General features: G+C 36.8%; 1 protein-coding gene across 4 annotated transcripts in view; it reads left to right on the top strand.

Annotated features, from left to right (window-relative positions):
* PHOT2 (phototropin 2) overlaps positions 1-20,489 on the top strand; it is an 89,269-nt gene that overhangs the window by 45,323 nt on the left and 23,457 nt on the right. For all 4 annotated transcript variants that reach the window (XM_088951659.1, XM_088951657.1, XM_088951660.1 and 1 more), the window contains 4 exons: positions 4,620-4,696; positions 8,398-8,482; positions 14,488-14,568; positions 18,432-18,535. In XM_088951659.1, the coding sequence (XP_088807785.1) occupies positions 4,620-4,696; positions 8,398-8,482; positions 14,488-14,568; positions 18,432-18,535 (347 nt within the window). The remainder of the gene's footprint in view (positions 1-4,619; positions 4,697-8,397; positions 8,483-14,487; positions 14,569-18,431; positions 18,536-20,489) is intronic.

Raw genomic sequence — 20,489 nt, 5'->3', positions numbered from 1 at the left:
AGTTCTGGCCACCCTAGGAGTCATACAGGCCAGCAACCAAGACATGATTGTGGCATTTTCCTTGCGCCACACGGTGTATTCAGGACTGCCAATTTCTGGTTGTTTCTTGTCTCCATCCAAATAGCCTGTGAGGTCACGAGAGGTAATGAACAGCATTGCTGAGACAGACCACTCTTTGAAGTTATACTCATCTAGCAACACACTTGTAATCTGCAAGCTGTGCAGATTAGGGTTTTCCAGGTTTGAGGACCTTGTAACAGGCCTGTTATCTCTAGAGGAAACTTCACCGGATAGTGAGGACATCCTGACTTCAGTCCAAGAGTTGTTCACAGTACTATAGGTGATTCTGTTAAGGACTGACCAAATTGGTCACTGTGTTCACAGTACGGGTACAGTAGCAAGTAGAGGTCTGTAACTGAACCAGTTCACAGTGTTGGTAAAAGTTTAAGGCTGCAACTGTGTGGTGCAAAAGTTGCCGCAGTTCTGGTAAAAGGTAAAGGTCTGTAACTGAACCAGTTCAGTCCAAGAGTAGGACTGATAACCGACCTGAAGAAAATCTGTAACTGAAGTTGCCGCAGTTCTGTAAGAGTCTTGCTGATGCACTAAGACTGCAACTGTAGAAGCTGATGCACCGAAACTGCAACTGAAGCTGAAGGAGCTAAGTCTTTACCACTTGTTCTGATGCACCAAGACTGCAACTGAAGTTGAAGGAGCTAAGTCTTTACCACTTGTTCTGCACAAGTCTTGCTGGAGCACGAAGCTGCAACTGTAGAGGAAGTTCTCCCCCCCTCGGCTAGTGCTAGGACTGCTGAATCAGCCCTCAACCAGGTCTGTCCTATACAGACCTCTCTTAGTAGCCCAATAGCTACTACTTGCTGGTGTAATCTAGTAGGACATCTACTTCTGGGTCTTACTTCCCTTGAGTCCTACAACCAAGAGAAACCCTAGGTTCGAACTTGTTTTACTCTCTTACACTCCTAGGTCTTCACTGCAGCAACCCAGAAAAGGAAGAGAGAAGATGAAAGGACAGCAAGAGAAAAGAGTGCGCCTGTTGAAACCAGGAAGGAGCTAATGCTCTGATACCATGTAATCTAAAGAGCTATACTCGAAGTAGCAAGGAGGAGAAGAGAACCACAGAACTGAGGAGAATGTCGAACTGTTCTATCCAGTCGACCAGTCCTTTATTTATAGATTACTGGGATGCCCCTGATTAGTGATGGGACACCCAGATGACTTAAATCATTAAACAGGATTAGGCCCAGGCCCATTAACACAAGCCCAGTTACAAGATAAGTTAAACATAAGAATGGGATAATAAGAACTCTTATCAGCCGAACATCACTCTAACATTCTAACAAGGGTTCTTTTATCTCTGGCAGTTCACTTTGATTGGCCTCTCTATCAGTTAGATGTAAAGAATGCATTTCTGAATGTGACTTACATGAGGAGGTCTACATGTGTCTTCCTCCAGGGATGTATGGGAAAGATATGCAAGGAAAGGTATGTAAATTGAAGAAATCTCTTTATGGTCTCAAACAATCTCCTAGAGCCTGGTTTGAGAGATTTAGAGCTGCACTTGTTAAATTCGGCTATGTTCAGACACAGTCAGATCATACTCTGTTTGTGAAGAAAAGTAGATCTCTAGCAGTGTATCTCATTGTGTATGTTGATGACATTATATTGACTGGTGATGATGCCTCAGGCATTCTGGCTCTTAAGTCTTTCCTCCGTATAGAATTTGAGATTAAGGATCTGGGGGAGTTGAGATACTTCCTTGGCATAGAAGTTGCCAGATCCAAGGATGGGATTCTTATTTCCCAAAGGAAATATGTTCTTGATTTGTTGTCTGAAACTGGAAAACTGGGTGCAAGACCAGCTGCAACTTCCATTGATATGAGTCACAAACTTTCAGCTTCGGATGGAACTTTGTTGGAAGACAAAGGGGTTTTTCAGAGACTTCTTGGGAAGCTTCTGTACCTGTGCATGACTAGACCAGATATTGCGTATGCTGTCAGTTGCATTAGCCAGTTCATGCATGCTCCTAGAGATACTCATATGGCAGCAGCAGAACGGATTTTGTGCTATTCGAAAGGCTCTCCAGGGAAAGGAATCCTATTTACCAAGCATGGTCATCTGAAACTTGAAGCCTATACTGGTGCTGATTGGGCTGGAAATATTAATGATAGAAGATCTACTTCAGGGTATTGTAGTCTGGTGGTTGGTAATGTTGTCTCTTGGAGGAGTAAGAAACAATCTATTGTGGCCCGATCCTCTGCAGAAGCAGAGTATAGAGCCATGGCACATGGAGTCTCGAAATTGTTGTGGCTAAGGTCCTTAATGGAAGAACTTGGGATTGATCATGACAAACCCATGATGTTGTACTGTGATAATCAGGCTGCCATCAACATTGCTCACAACCCGGTACAACATGATCGAACCAAACATATTGAAGTTGATCGACACTTTATTCGAGAAAGAGTCTCCTCCGGAGAAGTGTGTCTTCCATTCATTACTTCTGAAGGACAATTGGCAGACTTTCTCACCAAGGGTATTTCCAAGGCAAGGCTTCATCATGACACTGGCAAGTTGGGCATGATTGACATCTATGCTCAGCTTGAGGGGGAGTGTAGAGGAGATGGGCCGAATGGCCCATAGACTGTCACTTCATGTTATGTTATGTTTCTCTCTGTTATGGGCCTTATTCTGGGCCCATACTCTGTAGTGTTCTGTTTTTGTATTTTTCTGCCCACTCAAGGGCTTCTCTGTAATTTATCAAAGATTAACTTAAATAAAAGGTATTAGAGTGTTAGAGGGAGGTTTAAGTTCGAACTCCTCATCCTCTAACTCTACTTGCCGCAGTTCTCTCTCTCTCTCTTCTTCTCTAATCTTCTCTTGTTAGTTTTTTCTGGTTTTCTAGCACAGTCCCTACTTCTAGGACTGTTTTTCAACTGGTTGTAAGCAGCCCTAATCCAACTTGATGACTTTGTGTTGGGATCAGGTTGGGATTTGGACTAGTCTCAGGTAGCCAATTTTTTTTTTCCTTTTGCTTTTAGAAAAAATGTTAACACTACTTAAACATGGGATGGTGGTATTGGCCAATTAAGTTTAGCTATATAGGGTGACAAGGTTATGGTGCTTTAGGAGTACTATACTTATGTTGTACTAAAAAAATCTTTACTTTTAAAATTAAATTATTACATACAGGCATATGTACATACAGACATACACATTAATATGATATTTATAGAAAATATGAAGACATGTGGGATTTGGGTTGGGTTGAGTTGCCAAAGGCTTCAACCCTAAACTTTGTATTTCCCTAAGAAACTCTGACCATACCTGTCATTGAGGGAAAGTCGCTTGAGCTCTTCCTGTTAAATAGCTTGAAGCTTTCTTTTAACGTCTCTTTTTCATTGACAATAGGTTCAATGGAGAAGGGTACATACTATAAAAAGCCAAAAGTGGCTAAGCCCCAAAATATTGATACAGGTTTCCATAGTTTTGGTGGTGGAACCCTTGCTCTCTTTCTCTCTCTACCTACCTACTTACCTACTTATATCTATCTTTCTATCTATTATATCTACTTCACACAAGGGATTTGATTTTTTTTTTTTAATTTTTTGGGTATCTATTAGAGATGAACTAATGGAATAAAAGTTTGTTTGAAGTTATTTTCAAGTAAGAGTGTGGTTTTCCTTTTTTCCCCCTCTCTTTTTTCTCTAAAGTATAACATTTTTTCTCCTCTATTTCAGGTTAGAAATTTCTTTTAAATGATGGGTAATTTTTTTTCCTTAAAAGCTCTCTTCAAATAAAAGAAATTTGAGTATGAGTTGCAAAATGGGTGAGTGAGGCGCACTAATGGGATTTTTTTTTTAATTTTATATTTTTTATTAACCAAGCATTTTTTATCTGATATTCTTCATTTTTGTTTCATTTCATTCCATTTGATTTATCTTTTGTTAACCTTCTTATATATATATATTTTTTTTTGTGTAAAACAAAAAGAGCCTATAAGCTATTGGTTCTAAGACATAGTTCCTTGATCCTTCTATTAATGAAATTTGATGCCATTTAGATGGATGAAATTCATGCTGGAGATGGTTGAGCATCTGCTGACCTGCATGTCCTATCTGCAGAATTTCATACTTTTCTTTGTTTTTGGAATTTCTTTTTTGATTTCATCTTTACTATTATTCTTTATGAGCACTCAAATCATGGATATCCTCACTTACCTAGGGCTTATTACCCTGTTGTTTTTAAGACTGTGGACAGTATATATGCAACTTAGTTTTTAGATAAGTTTGGGTGGAGTCCTCGGTATCCTGCTTCTGTTTCATGATTCCATGAAACTCTTAGTTTGGGTTTTCTGATCTGTCTTGGCATTTTTTTTAAACTTCATACACAGTGTATTGTGGATTCTCATGTTTAGTACTTTGTATATCTATAGTTAAATTATTTAATTTATGCTTTGTGACGTTCTGCAATCTTCTGGAATTTTGTTCAAGTGATATTTGTTTATCATTTGAAGTTTTAAAGTTTTATTGGTTATGTACTTTTTGGCATATTATATATGCATTCACTAATGCTATTATATTTTTAATCTCCTTTTGTCTTGGTAGATTATTTCACATGGTGAACAGATTGGGCTGAAGCATTTCAAGCCCATAAGGCCCCTGGGTTGTGGTGATACTGGCAGGTAATGCAATTTCCTATTTACTGCAGTTAGTATAGACATGACTCTGATTCCATGTAACTTATCTCGACTTCCTAGTGGTATTATCCAACAATTGAATGAATTGGTTCTTTAATTCCCTTATTTTCTTCAGGGGAGTGATTAGGGTATATCCTATTTTTTTTTTTATAAAATAGGATATCCCTAGTGAAAAAACAAAGAAGCCACTGTTGATTACCAAAGAAATCAAAACGATGGTGTGTTTTTATCTTTTAATGTATGTGTTGTTTGAACAATGATTAATGGTGTGCACCCTTAATCATTGTTTCTGCAATTTACTTTTTATCTAAGCCTTTTTAGTGATAGAAAAAGAAAATTTCTCTGCAAATAATTTTCCAGCTAGAAACTTGCTTAGGATTGTTGATTGTTGTTAGCTGATGATTGATTAAACTAATGAGGGATTAAATGCATAGGTTCAAGGACAAATAGCTTATAAACAAGAGATTTTAAAATAAGTAGGAGCATAGTATATGATCTGTTTTGAGGAGCACACAAAGAAAGGGCAGAATTCTCTGAAGATGTACAAGGTGGTGGTGGTCTGGACAGTTTAGGAAGAAAGAGATTTTAGAATATTTGGGAGATGGAGAGAAGAAAGGAGACACTAATTGAGTCTATAACATTAAGGTTTGCACTTGTGAAGACTCTGAAACTCTTCCCAGAATTTACAGTTGAGGTGTTTTTCAGGAATTGGGGGGCAATAGCTGATTCTTCCTCCATTTGTATCCTTTTCTCTATTTAATGAATTATTCTGTTATTGATAAAAAAAAGCTGAATCTTCTTCTATGAAACAAAAAGTCCTTGTGGTTTGGTCACCCCAAGTGGTGGGTGGACGAAATTAAATTTTGATGGCAGCAGCCTGGTTAATCCTGGACCTTAAAGAATTTGGGAGGGTGGGGAGGGAGGAGGAGGAGTGATATGGGATGAGGGTGGTGTGGAAATTTTAGAAATGGAATTAGATGATTTAAGTGGTTCTCAAAAGATATGAACATTCAAATAAGACGGGTAAGAAGATCAACTGATTATCTTTTTTTTTTGATAAATAGAAGATCGACTAGTTGTCTGGCAGATGGTTTGTTTAGACAAGGTGTTCACAATCAACAAATGTATTGGGCTCAATTGTAATAGGGTGGCGGGGTGTGCTTGTAATTTTTTATTTTTTTAGTGGCATTCACAACCTCTTGTTGTATCCCTTTTCTCTTTAATCATTTAATGAAATCTTTTGTGTTTCTGATAAAAAAATGATATGTTAATTTAATATAATAGGAGTGTAAATCAAGTTATGCTTAGGGTGGAATGGCTGGAGGGAGACAAAAATGGTTTGTGGGTGACAGCAATGAAAAGAAAAAGAATCAAGTGGCTGAAAAAAGACATGAAAGTTAAAGTAAGTTGGGTTACAAGATGTGCAAACTCCTTCGCTGATGGGTTAGCAAAACAAGGGGTAAATAGGGGTACTATGTTTTGGGATCAACTGTAATTTTTCTGCTCTGTTTTTTCTTGTTTGTGGGAGATGAGAGTGGTTATCTCCTCCCTTTGTATCCTTATTTCTAATTAATTAAGTCTTTTGTTATTGATAAAAAAGAGTTACACTTAGGACTGGAAACCAAGAGATAACTTAAGGTGACTTTTTTTGGTACCTTGGCTTGGTAATTCATAACAAAGGAGAGATTGAGAATGACCCCCCCGTGAAATTAGAGCAGGATGGACAAGTGGAGGGTTGCATTCAGAATCTTATGTAATAGGCAGATACCAATTAGATTAAAAAGAGAATTCTATAAAACAGTTGTAAGGCCAGCTATGTTGTATGGAGCAGAGTGTTGGGCAGTCAATAAATAACGTGTCTAAAAAATGAGTGTGGCACAGAAATGCATATGCTGAGATGGATGGGTGGAAAAACTAGAAAGGATAGGGTTAGAAATGAAGTCATTTGGAGGATAAGGCCTTTTATCCTTTTTGAGATAGAATTAGGAGAAAAGGTGGGTGATTATTATTTGGTAAAATACAATTCCTTATCCATTTAGGTGGCTAAAAAGTGTTTTTGTGGATGTCTTAAGGGGTTGAGATCTCATTTTTCTCCGCCTATCGGAACTCCTTATCCATCCTTGTGTTTCAAAGATGCAAGGGCATGCATGGCTTCAAAATTTAATAAAATCTGAAATATTTATAATGTCCTCTAAAGACAATGCAAAATAATTTTTTTTATGACCATCAAACCCTTGTAAATGATTTTAAACCATTTGAACCACCCTTATAACTTCTACAATTTTAAATGGATGGATTATCCCCTACTTTATTAAAGAACTTATTTTACCCACCATTATTACCTATTCAAGCTAATTTTATCCATAAGATGCAAAACTCACATCCATATGGAGATAAAGCCATGGATAAGTTATGCAAACGCAACCTTAACATCCTAGGTTTAGGATGTTTTTTAATTGCTTATTTTATGGCAATTAAAAATACAAACCCAAAATGAGAAGTAGGTTTCTACGTAAGCAGCTTAGATCCACCAATTAACTCAGCCTATAATACTGGAGAGAAATTCACCTCAATAAATTTAAATTTCTGAGATTTGCTTTCAAATACTCTCTTAAATCTATTTTTATTAGTAAAGAACTTAATTAGAGGAGAGATGGAGAAAGCATAATAGAAGCATCCACTAGGAATGGCAATGGGGTGGGGTGGGGCCGAGTTTTTCCTACCCCATCTTGACCCCAAACTCAAATGCCCCACCCCATCCCTGCCTTGAACCCTGGTGGAGCTAGAAATCTTAACCCCATCCCCGTCCCTGTGGGGAACAGGGATCCCCGAATTTGCAAAGCTTTGCCTTGGTCATTCATACTTGTATACTTACAGATTTAGTTATTTATTTTTTTGAAACCTACCTAGAACTATTTTATGTAATATAATATAATATAACATATATTAACAGTTGTTGACATTTATATATCATATGTATATTATGTTATATAATATAGTCAGGGTGGGTTTGGGGCCGAGGTCAGGGTGGGGTGGGCAAATACCACCCCCACCCCATCCCCAATCTCTAGAGTTTCAGGTTTCCTTGAACCCGCTTCAAATCCCAATCAATGGTAAAAAAACCCACCCTAGTCGGGGCAGGGCGGGGCCCCACGGGGATGGGTCAAATGCCAACTGAAGAACCCACTCCAGTTGATAGGAGAGGTCTCAAAGCTTCAAGAAGCAACCCAAACACTAGGGCAATCCCCGATACAATTAAGTCCTGAGTAACCTGACTCCTAACAAGTTGTTAGACATTAAGTTAGCTAACCTTGGACTCTTTTCATGTGTAGTAGGAAGTTGGTTTAGATGAGTATTAATTCTTTTTGTGATTTGTTTTTCCTAACTAATGACTAATAATTCTAGGTGGGTAATATTATGATTGGAAAATTAAGTTGCAAAAGCCTGAAGGCAAGGTAGAACAAAAACATTTCACATGTGTTTTATTGATTATCATTGAATCGTTTATAAATACTTGAAAATGCATCACTAACATTTGGATAAATGATTTGTCACATGTACCCGTATGATTTTCTAGGAAACATACTGGAAATTATATAAACTTATTTAGCATAATTGCTTTTGAAATTTGTTGGAGGTTTATACTTGGCTGTCTCATTGTTTGGTGGATTTCTGTGTTGTTTCAGTGTTCATTTAGTGGAACTAATTGGCACTGGAGAATTGTATGCTATGAAGGCAATGGACAAATCTATAATGTTGAACCGCAACAAGGTTTGAATATTATGGAACTTCCTGATTGAGTTCTTCATGATATATCACACATATTTGTTTTAATAGAGATATTCTTATACATGTGATTTGGATAACTTGCATAATTTCTATGCATTATACAAAAAAGGACAAAAGCATCTGTTCTTGTCATTTACTCATAGTAGTAAAATTAGTTATTAATAATGCTATTTACTATTAGTAATGGTTGAGAATGTGCAATTTGTTGTAAGGGTATCTTGGGGTTTTTTTCTTTCTTTTGTATTTGGGTGCCCAAGGGAAATCTTTGTACTTTTCCTCTCAAATATAAATTCAATGTTTCTGGTATGAACAGTAACAAAAACACCATTTGTAACTCTTCGCTTCTTCTCTTCTTCTCTTCTTTTCTTCTCCTTTCCTTCTTCTTCTTCTTCCCGGCTTTTCATTCAACAGCTTGGTGTCAAAGCAACATTTGGATTTAGGTTGAGAGTTCTGCTGGTGTTTGATGTCAATAATGCATTTCTGAATACATGGACCCTCCTCCAGGAGATGACATAAAGGGAAAAATGCCTATTGAAGAGGGCTTCGTATGGTCTAAAACAGTCTCCTAGAGCTTGGTTTGAGAGACTATGCAATGCGATGAAGAGTGTCAGATATTAACAAAGTAATGCTGATCACAATTTATTATACAAGAGGAAAAATGAAAATCTTACTGCTTTAATTGTATATGTTGATGGCATGGTGGTGACTGGGAATGATGTAGAGGAGATTCAAAGGCTGAAATCCTTCTTAGCATCATAATATGAAATCAAGGACTTGTGTCATCTATGATATTTCATTAGAATTGAAGTGGCAAGATCAAGTGAGGGAATTTAAATATGTCAAAGAAAGTATGCCTTGGATTTGTTGAAAGAAAATGCAAAACTTGGGAATCGACCCACTGATGCTCCTATTGAGCAGAACCATGTGTTACAGGAGGGGGATGATGAGCTATATAACGATAAGGAGAGATATCGATGACTAGTGGGCAAGCTTCTTTATCTTTCTCTCACCAGACTAGATATTGCATATGCTGTGCATATTGTAAGTTAGTTTATGCATGCTCCCAGAGTCTTAGACATGAAGGTTGTTGAAAAAAGTTCTTAGATACCTAAAGAACTGCCTAGGAAAGGTTAATTGTTTAAGAAACATGGTAGACTAGAAGTTGAGGCATACTCTGATGCTTTTGCATGGTCTATGGACTGGAGATCTGCAACTAGGTATTTTACATTTTTTGGGGGAAATTTGGTTACATAGAGAAGAAAAAAGCAAATAGTTATTGCAGATCCAGTGCTGAAGCAGAATATAAGCCATGTTCCATGGTGTGGTTGACTTCTTATGGATTCATATCTTGCTGAAGGAATTAGGAATAGGGATTTTTGGTCCCCTGAAGCTTTATTGTGACAATTAAGCAGCTATCACTATTGCCAATAATCCAGTTTAGCACAATAGGACCAAACATATTGAGACCAAGAGGCATTTTATTAGAGAAAAACTTGTATCTGGAGACCTATGTATTTCTTACATGTCTTTTGGGAAGCAGCTGGCCGATGTCTTCTTTTTTTCGGAAAAGGTAAGGTATTTTATTAAATCAAGAACCAGTACAAAGGAGCCCAGGCCATTAGAGGCTGCCTAGAGCCACCACAAATTACAAATACGTCCAGTTCTGAGATCTAAACAACATACTCGAATTCTGATTTTTAAACACCTCCATTGCCGACACCCAGGACAGAAGTTTATCCACATGTTTTTGCACCATTTCCTCTGGAGATTTAGCTTTGCACTGAAAAATTCTGTTATTTCTTTCAATCCAGATAGTCCAAAGCACAGCAGCCGGGATAGTCTTCCAAACCAAGGTACCTTTCTTGCTGAGACCCTCAATCTGCCAACACAACAGCAGATCCTTCACAGAATTTGGCATTACCCAGCTGATTTCCAAAGCTTGAGGAAAATGCCTCCAAATATAATTCGAGACTGGGCAATGTAAGGCCAGATGTTCAGTAGTTTCTATTGCCCCACCACACAAGCCACATGACATGTCCGGAATTTGTATGCCACATTTCACTAGATTAACTTTGGATAGGCATTTATTTAAAGGCATTGTCCAGAGCAAAAACTTCACTTTAGAAGGACTGATTGAGTTCCAAATCTGCCTAGCCGGAAAGTTTCCCTGACCTGTACTTATCAACTTACTGAACATAGACTTTACAGAGAACCTGCCATCAGCTTCCCATTTATCTCCAAGCATCCTCCATGTTTGGGTCAATTCTCTGGTTATGGAGCAGGCCCAACAGGTTTGCATACTCCTCAATTTCCCAGTCAAAGAGACGCCTCTTACAAGTTAGGTTCCAACTGAAAGAGTTACCATCCACATTGAAATTCTCAGCCACCGAGGAATCCTGATTTACAGAAACTTGATACAAGAGAGGAAATGCATCTTTCAGACACACTTCAGAACACCAAGAGTCTTTCCAAAATTTAATTCTTTCCCCATTTCCCAAGTTGTAACTGATTCCTTCCTCAAATAAATTAGAGTTCTTCATTATACCTGTCCAAATGGAGCCTATCCCTCTTGAAATAGGAGAATTGGATCTCCAATCACCCCAATCTACTCCATATTTGTCCACAATCAGCTTTCTTCACCAAGCATTTCTTTCATTTGCAAATCTCCAAAGCCATTTACACACGAGGGCAGAATTGAATTTCTTCAATTTTCTTATTCCCAACCCTACAACTTCCTTAGGAAGACACACTTGATCCCAGTTTACAACATGAACCTTCTTCTCCTCCTCCCAACCTCTCCAGAGAAAACTTTTCTGTAGTTGCTCCAATCTGTTAGCCACGTTGGAAGAAATAGGAAAGAGGGAGAGGAAGTAAGTAGGTAGATTAGAAAGAGTACTCTTAATCAAAATCACTCTCCCCCAGAAAGAAAGGTATTTAGCTTTCCGGGAAGCCAATTTCTTCTCCACTCTTTCAACCACTGGATTTCAAGTCTGAGAGGAAGTATATTTAGCTCCAAGAGGGAGCCCCAAGTACTTGACCGGAAGATGGGCAGTCTGACAAGCCATAACTTCTGCACAAACTTCTAGATTTGTAACAAGACCTACAGGGATAATCTGAGATTTACTCAAATTTACCTTGAGGCCAGACACCACCTCAAACCAACTCAAAATTCCAAGCACCACCTCCAGTTGATTTGGAGAAGCATCAACAAAGCATAAGGTGTCATCAGCAAATTGAAGAATATTAACTTTTTCTTTTCCCAGAGCAAATTGCAAAGCCCTCCCAAAGCCCATTCTCAACAGCCTTCTTGCTAAAGAGAGATAAAATTTCCATGACGCAAATGAAGAGTAGGGGAGAGAGAGGGTCACCTTGCTTTAAACCTCTTGAACTTCCAAAAAACCCCGTTGATTGCCCGTTAACTAAGATGGAGAACTTAGGGTCTTAACACAAACTCTGATCCAGTTTCTCCAAAGCTGTCCAAAATTCATTTTCTCCAAAACCAGATCCAAGCAGTGCCAGTTAACATGATCATAAGCTTTTTCAATATCCAGTTTGCACAGAACATCTGAGGTCTCCTCTCTTCTTCTGGACTCAGCAGTTCATTGGCAATGAGAATAGAGTCAACCATCTACCTACCCGGGACAAAAGCACTTTGGTTACAAGAGATAACACTGCCTAATACACACTTCATTCTTTCAGCCAAAACCTTAGCCATGATTTTGTAAAAACTGTGCAAGAGACTAATGGGCCTGAAGTCCTTTATATTGACAGCCCCTTCAATTTTTGGAATGGGAGTGATGAAAGTTGCATTCAGACTTCTCTGAAAAGAGGCATTAGTGTGAAATGCCTGGAACACCTGCATCAAATCACTCCTCACAATATCCCAACATTTTAAGTAAACTAGATTAGAGAACCCATCAGGACCCGGTGACTTATCATTTTCTAGCTTCTTTATTGCACCCTTAATTTCCTCTTCTGAGAATGGTCTCTCTATGCAGATATTCTACTCTTCATTTAATTTATTAAATTGGAGCTCGGAGGGAAAAGGTCTCTGAACCCACTTCTCTTTATGAAGGTTCTTATAGAAAGAAGTAGCTACAGATTTAACTTCAGAACTAGACTCACCACACCTGTCCTCCCACACCAGCTTGCTGATTGAAGAGAATCTAGCATGAGCATTTGCCATTTTATGAAAGAACTTTGTATTTTTATCCCCTTCTTTAAGCCAAATGGATTTAGCTCTTTGTCTTCACTTCCTCTCTTCCTCAACTGCCATCTTATCATACCTGATTTTTGCAATTGACCTCTTAAGTATCAGATCTTCAGACAAGGGACCCGCCTCTTCAGCTCTGTCAATCTCAACAGTGGTGCTCAACAAAGCCTTCTTATCAGTAACCCACTTCATATTCTTTTCCTTCAAATTTTTGGTTTACCCTTGACAGCCTTTAATTTTGATGCCATAATGAAAGAACTAGAGCCCTCCACTTGCAACTCATTCCACACAGAGCTGATTAAGGGGATAAGATTTTCCTCCTCAAACCAGGCATTTTCAAACCTAAACAGGGATTTGACTATCTCATGGAGACCACAAACGAGCTGAATAGGGCTATGGTCGGACATCGGTCTAGGAAGGGTAAGCTGTCTGAAATCAGGAAAGAATTCGTCCCAGTTTGAAGAAACCAAGAATCTGTCCAGCCTAACCAGGGCTGGGATAGATTGGTTATTGGTCCAAGTGAATCTATTACCCTGAATTGGGATGTCCATTAATTCCATACTATTTATGAAGTCAGCAAACATGTTCATCGAACCAGTTCTTCTACCCCTTGTATTCTTCTCATCCACCGAAATAGTTGCATTAAAATCACCCCCAATTACCCAAGGACAGTTCTGAGGGTCTCTCAAATCTGATAATTCCACCCAAAAAGCCACCCGAAAATTAGAGTCAACAGGACGATAAACGTTTGTGACTTGAATAAGTTTTCCATCTTGTAGTTTCAGCCTCAGGGTGATTGAGAAATCACCAATTCTGCAAGAAACCAAGGAACAGAAAATGGGGTCCTAAAGGCTCACAATTCCACCAGCACTCCCCGAGGCAGCCAAGGCCTTCCATCTGACCTGATCCTCCCCCCAAACACTTCGAATTGTAGCAGCGTCAACCCACTCCAGCTTAGTTTCTTGGAGCAAGACAATCTTTGACTTTGATTGCTTCAAAGAATCACATGCCATCATCCTCCTCCTTAAGGTTATCTTCTGCCAAATTTAAGGAGTTGTTGTGCAAGCTGGGCATGATAGATATCTATGCTCAGTTTAATGCTATTGTACTTAATTTTACCCCTCCCCTTTCTATTGTAATTAATGCTATCATTAATAAAATTCTGTTAATTATCCAAAAAAAAAAAAGATATCTATGCTCAGCTTGAGGGGGGGTTTTGTGGGCCATAAGTTTTATGGGCTGGGCTATAATGTTCTTTCTTGGTATATCTTTCTTTAATAGTGCTTAATGGGTATGGGCTTATGCTATGTAACCTATTTCTTACTGCCTACTAATTGGGGGCAGTTTTGTACTTTCTTGTATTTTGAAATCTCTCATTTAAATACAAAGTTAGGGCTGGACACAGTAAGCTGCTGCCCATTTAGTATGGATATTTTGATGAAAGTAAGGAAGTACTTCTCTAATCTAAGGTTGAAAACCTTCATCTAGTATGGAAATTTTGATAAATGTATTCTAGATTGTTAATAGTGATCTGATTAATGCCTTTTAGAATCTAGCATGTAGAATGCAATTATCTTATTTCATGAATCATGATGTTCCTTTTTTTCCCTTCTCTGGTATAATCTCTAAGTTAGATATGCATCTGCATTGCTACATAAAATCTTAATGTTGTTTGCAGAGGGAGCTCAGCATTTTCTATATCTTTTTTTTTTATCTAAGGTAATATATTTGCTTAATAATGTTAAAGCTTGCCCAATATATGAATCATGTACAGGTCCATAGGGCGTGCATTGAAAGGGAAATTGTATCGCTACTGGATCATCCTTTTCTTCCAACACTATATGCTTCTTTTCAGGTCTTTTTATGTTCTTACTATACTCCTAAATCTTATTCTTTTGTTAATTTGACAGGGATCCCACTTGATATGTTGACATTAGTGCATTTAGATAATGTAAAAACACAACTGACATTTAAAAAGTCTTAGTTATTTGGGAAGGCAATTGTACTGTGAAACTCTAAAAAGAAAAATTCTGCAGATGAAACTTTCATGTGCATATTGAACAAAGTCATAGAACATATATGAACAATTCTAGACAGCCTGAACCAAAGAGCAAATAAAAAAGCAGTTGCATTTTCTTTTTTTTTCTACCTCATTTTCTTAATTAGAAATTTTCATAATGGTGCACAAGATGGAAAATGGATTTTTTAAGGACTAGGTTTGAGATTTATGAAGTCTTGGTAATGTTCATATTGGAAAGTCAATTATCTGTACGGATGATTTGAGGCTTATGTAGCCATCCCCAACTAATAGAGAACTTGAATATCAACCATATGATAACTTTCACACATGTTTAGGGTGGTGAAGTGAAGCTTTAGGGCTTTTCTGTTTATCCTAGGGATGAAAAAATTCTTTAGGCCAAAGGGAATAAAGGAAAAATCAAGGAATAAGGTAGTAAAACAGGTTTTAGCTAGGAAGAATGCAAGCATTGAGTATTTGAAAATAAGAATATTCAGGAACTCAGTAACACCAAGAACATATCAAGATTCTTTCATGAATGCTAGAAATCAAACAAGAGCGTAAGAAATTGAGAAAGGGATCAAGAATTAATCAAGATAAACCAAGGACTGTCCAAGATTTAAAGAAGAAATTATAAGACTTAGATCTTAATTCAAGAATAAGAAGAATAAGATTAGATTTTACCTGACAGAGAGAGAGAAGAAAAAAATGCGAAATTCCTTCAATAACTTCAAGTCTTGAATCTGGAAATTTCAATTTCTATTGCACAAATTGATCAGAAGGAATTCCAATGGTCTTACAAGCACATTTATAAGTAGAAAAGAATTGACCTGCCTTTTACCACTTTATTTTGCCTACTACAAGAAAGAAAAAAATCTATTAATCCATGTCAAGTAAGTAGACTCCATCATTAAATCTAACCAAGACAATAGGAGAAAATCTTTAACTGTCTAATATGAAGTCATTGACACTTGAAAGAAAAGACAAAATTTCTTAAACTCTGAGAAATTGACCTAAAAGATAAAATGGACTGAAACTACAAAATTGCCACTTAAATACCAAAAGAGAAATCATATTTATCTCACATGGGGTGAGATATTTTCTGATTTGATTGTACAATACTCTATGTGGTGGCTGCAGCAGCTGAGCCCACCAAAGGCTTGGGGCCCCACTTACAGTTTTCACCACTTTTTCTCTTCGGACCCTCTCATGAGATGGGAATGTTGGCAGAAGTTGTTTTGGCCTTGAACCTGAATGAGGCAATAAGCTGATCATTGAAGGAGACTCAAAGCTTGTGGTGGGCTGGCTATAGAAACTGGGAACTGTTACTTGGGATTTTAGGGATGAAATCAAGATGTTTAAGTGGTTAACCAGCAATATGACAGTGATTATTCATTGGGAAAGGAGATTGTAAAATAAATTGGATGACCATATAGCTCAACAGGGGGTATATAGGGATCAGCGATTTTGGGCTCAATTATGATGTTTTTTGTTTTTAAATTGAACTGGATGTCTCACCTCTCCCTTGGGATGCTTGTATTGGATAGACATGTTGGTTTTTTTTAATAAAATTGAAGTTACTTATGAAAAGAAGTTGTTTTGCCCTTGTCTTCCTTCTTTTCTTATTTTATTATCATATTTTGAGATTCTAAAAGTGGATCATAATGATATAGGTCAAGCCATCTACATGTTTCTTTCCATTCCATTATGTGGTTTGGTATGAAACTACATAAGAGAGTTGCAAAACTAGAGAATGCACAATATTCCTTTCAAGGACTAGATAATTCATGTTGTTCAATAATCATTTCATTTTTTAATATACTATGTATCATTGAATTTCTAGACTACAGGAATCTTGTATTGCTTTTTCCTAACTACTGATACTTTCTTTACTAGGTCTAGGGTAAATATATTGAAGAGAAAAGGTATAACAAATTTTAGAAGCAATCTTAATTCTGAACTAATAATGTAAAGTCGTGATATGAATGGTGGAGACAAATTACCCAAAATGAATTATCATAGATGGTAGAGAGTTGAATGTGATATTTTCCAATGGAGTAGAGGACGCCTAAGAAGGAGCTCAACGTTGGTTCAAATGCAGATTTAGTTAGCTATTCTGATCCATGGAAGCATATGCAAAAATGAATATTTATTAGCACATTTTATTAGGTATTGTGTTTTTTCAACTAAAGACTCCTTAGTTTAAGAGCATAAATAAAAGCACTTTACTTGCTTCTGTTAGGATATTTTAATTAATGTTATAATTAAAAGCATACATGGGGGCTATTCCTTCGTGCAATGGTAAAACCTCCAATTGACAAGTGTGAGAAGCAGGTTCAAGTTCGAGAACAGCCACTTTGCAATTATGGTTTAAGTTGTTCAGTTTCTAAGAACAGATGCATCTTTAGTTGAATCTGGTTATAGTATGAAATTGCATTGGAATTTGCATATTGCCCGGTCCAATCTGATCATTTGAGATTCTACCTTTTTTATTAGAAAACTCACATAGTAAGCATGCATTATACCCAAATTCACATTTTTTTTTGAAAAAGAAAAAGAAAAATTAAAAGAAAAGGTGTAAAATATCATACAATTTTGAAGGAAGAGTATTTATATGTATAGGCTAAAGATGCAGAATTTTGTGATCTTGTTGTGGTCATAAACATGCCCCTAAGACTTATTTGAGAAGCTCTGGTGTTGGCTGGGAACCACTGTTTAAAATATAATTATATACTAGAAAAGTAGAAAATAGTACAGAGAGTGAAGTGGACATCTCTTGAGGCATTGTAGGTGTAGGTTCCAAGTCCAAATTGCATTATTTCTAAAAACATCAACTAATAATTTGTATTGGGTGCACACAAATAACTAAATAGATGCCTTGTCTATCAAAAATCAAGAACCAAGAAATAATAATGATAATAAACATAGTGTTCAAGGCGCCAAGGCAACAAGGGAGCACTTTGTCGCCTAGTCTCCCAGGTGTCACCTAGGTGATAGATTTTTTTTCAAGTAGAAAGCATATATCCTAGGGTAGTTCCCTAGGTTCCATAACCATATTTCCTTAATAATTATCCATAATTTTCAGAAGAAAAGTATAACCTTCATGTTAAAGTATAGAAAATCAACATATTCATAAGAAAAAGAAGAAAGAAAGAAAATTAAAAAAATATGGGGGCTGATCCCCTATTTTGTTATAGGAAAAGAAGAAGAAGAAAATACAGCATTATCAATGTTTGTGTTGATTAAACCCTAACAAATAAAAAATTAATAAAAGGAAATTAGTAATATAAACACATGAAATGAATATTTTAGTTTAATAATGCTTATTTATAATTATAATCTCAAAAAATTAAGAATATAAAAGTATTTTATAACACAATGTACAAAATTACTTGGTGATTAGGCAAGGCGAGCCTCCAAGGGTGCCTTGTCACCTAGGCGTCACCTTGACAACTATGATAATAAATTAAGATTTCAAAATAACAACATTATTAAGATGACCTGGGAGAAGACAGTTGTCATCTAATGTCCCATGTACACATCCATGTCTTTATTGTCCACATGGATTCTTTGGGCTAAACAATGAATTTGGATATCACAAGTTAATAGGCACCACTGTACAAGGGAAGTTTCCTTTTTCTTTTTGTTTCTTTCAAACCTCTTCTTAATGAAATATGCTAAAATATTCTTTTGTTCCTCAGACTGATACTCATGTTTGCTTGATAACGGATTTTTGCCCTGGTGGGGAATTGTTTGCCTTACTTGACAGACAACCAATGAAGATATTTAAGGAGGAATCTGCAAGGTAGTCTGCTATTTTCCATGGATTCATTTTGTTCTTTTGGTTGCTATCCTATTATAGATGCTCATGGTTAAAAATGTGGTTTGATGCATTAACAAGCCATGGTTGTTCCTGGCCCAACTGACATACTTCATATCTAGTCTCTAGCCCAAGTACATCCTTTGCTGTGGACAAGCTGAAACTTTAAACCCATCACACAGCCTACTACAAATAGGCTTTCTAGTTCTCTCTCGTCAAAGTGAGCCTTTTTACATGCACATCTCACGCTTCAATTGGGAAAACAGGTTTAAATGCCTAGGAAACAACTCTAACAGAAAATGAAGAGACCTAAATTGGTATACCAATTACCCAAGCATTTAATTCATACATGTCTTCTGAATCAAGAGTTATACAAAATATTCATATAAGAAAATGAATAATAAAAAACAATTCTTCTATTTTGATCCTCTTCCTCAATTGTTGTAGACTTGGTACCACGTGGAGTTCCAAGGCTGCTGGCTATTGTCTGGTGTAATGGTAAAATCTCAGGATGACAAATGTGAGAATACAAGTTTGATTTTGAGAGCAGCCACTTTGTGAAAAAAAATGCCAAAGGTTAGGCTATGGAGACTCCAAATATCTAGGGGCATTGGGTAATGGCCCTTTTTAGTTCCAAGACCAACAATTGATGGAAAGAAGATAGGTAAGTGCATTAGAGCAATAATAAAAAACTATAGCAATCGGCTATGGAGAAGAAAAGAAATTTAAAGCACTATTGGTAGAAACAAGAAAACAGAATAATAACAAAAATATAGCAGCATTGAATTCCAGCTATTAGCATATATATGGTTCCCTAAAACCCTAGAAAATTTCCAAATAAACTCTTTAAATTGCCCCTGCTCCATACACATAAAGATTGAGACTAAAATCTATTAACTTAATATTCCCAAGTGTCCTTACATTGAAGTGATAGACAAAAGGACCATTTTTGAGAAACGGAAACTTTCAATAGACAAAAGGGCCATTGCCTGGTGTAATGGTAAAATCTCATGAGAATGTGGGTTCGAGTCTAAAGAAGCCACTTTGTGTGCTAAAGGCTAGGTCTGTATCCAGTTCACCCCTCCCAAGGTTCTAGATAGCTGGGACCAACCTTTGGTAATGGCCCTTTTATGCCAACTAAGGATAGTGCAGGAAACTCTTTGCACCAATTCTCCTTACTTCTAAAGTTATGCCCCACTAAGTCCTAAATATAGAAAAAATCCTATTTATGTCACTTCAATACTTTATCAGTTATAAACAAGATAAAACTTGTTACTTTATATAATTATATTCTTTTTCCCTTATGAACGAAACTTACCCTTTTATAACCCAAATGGATAAATGATTAATTAAATAAAATAAATTTGGAAAATGATAATAAAAGAAAAATAAAATACATTTTGGATTTGTAGATAAATTCAAAAACAAGGGAATAATAAATATAAAAGGCTATAGGATGTCTTTAAAAGTAGTTGGGCAGGGGTGGAATATAAAGAAGTCCTAATGAGCACAAGTTTCTATTGATCAAAGATTTTTGGAAAGATTTTGTTCCACATTCCCTAATTGATTGTGAAATTTACAAGTACCAGTAATTTTACTAATTAAAACATAATTAATTATAAATTATACATGCCTAAACTAAAATTAATGAGACTTGGACAAAAATAAACTCTTGGTGACTCAATATGTAGGGTCCATGTGGTCGAGCTTTAACGACTGTTGACCACTGCTAATGGTCCACAGATTCCAGCAATTGTAAGTCTACTCGATGAAGGCCTTCCCCTTATCTGGTCATCCTGAGACTTTGAGGGTTCCTTCCACTCTCAATGAACTCTAAAGATTCAAATTTCATTTCAATCTGACAGTTAGATAAAGAGAAATTAGGCTTGCAAATTCTGCTTGGAAGTTTGACTATTCTGCTGAGCAATCTTCTTTATTT

This window comes from Nelumbo lutea, chromosome 6, assembly GCF_056320005.1.
Source record: "Nelumbo lutea isolate HS-2025 chromosome 6, American lotus-T2T, whole genome shotgun sequence".
NCBI classification, from domain to species: domain Eukaryota; kingdom Viridiplantae; phylum Streptophyta; class Magnoliopsida; order Proteales; family Nelumbonaceae; genus Nelumbo; species Nelumbo lutea.
Note: the sequence above shows the minus strand (reverse complement) of the source record. Positions and strands in the feature narration are given on the sequence as shown.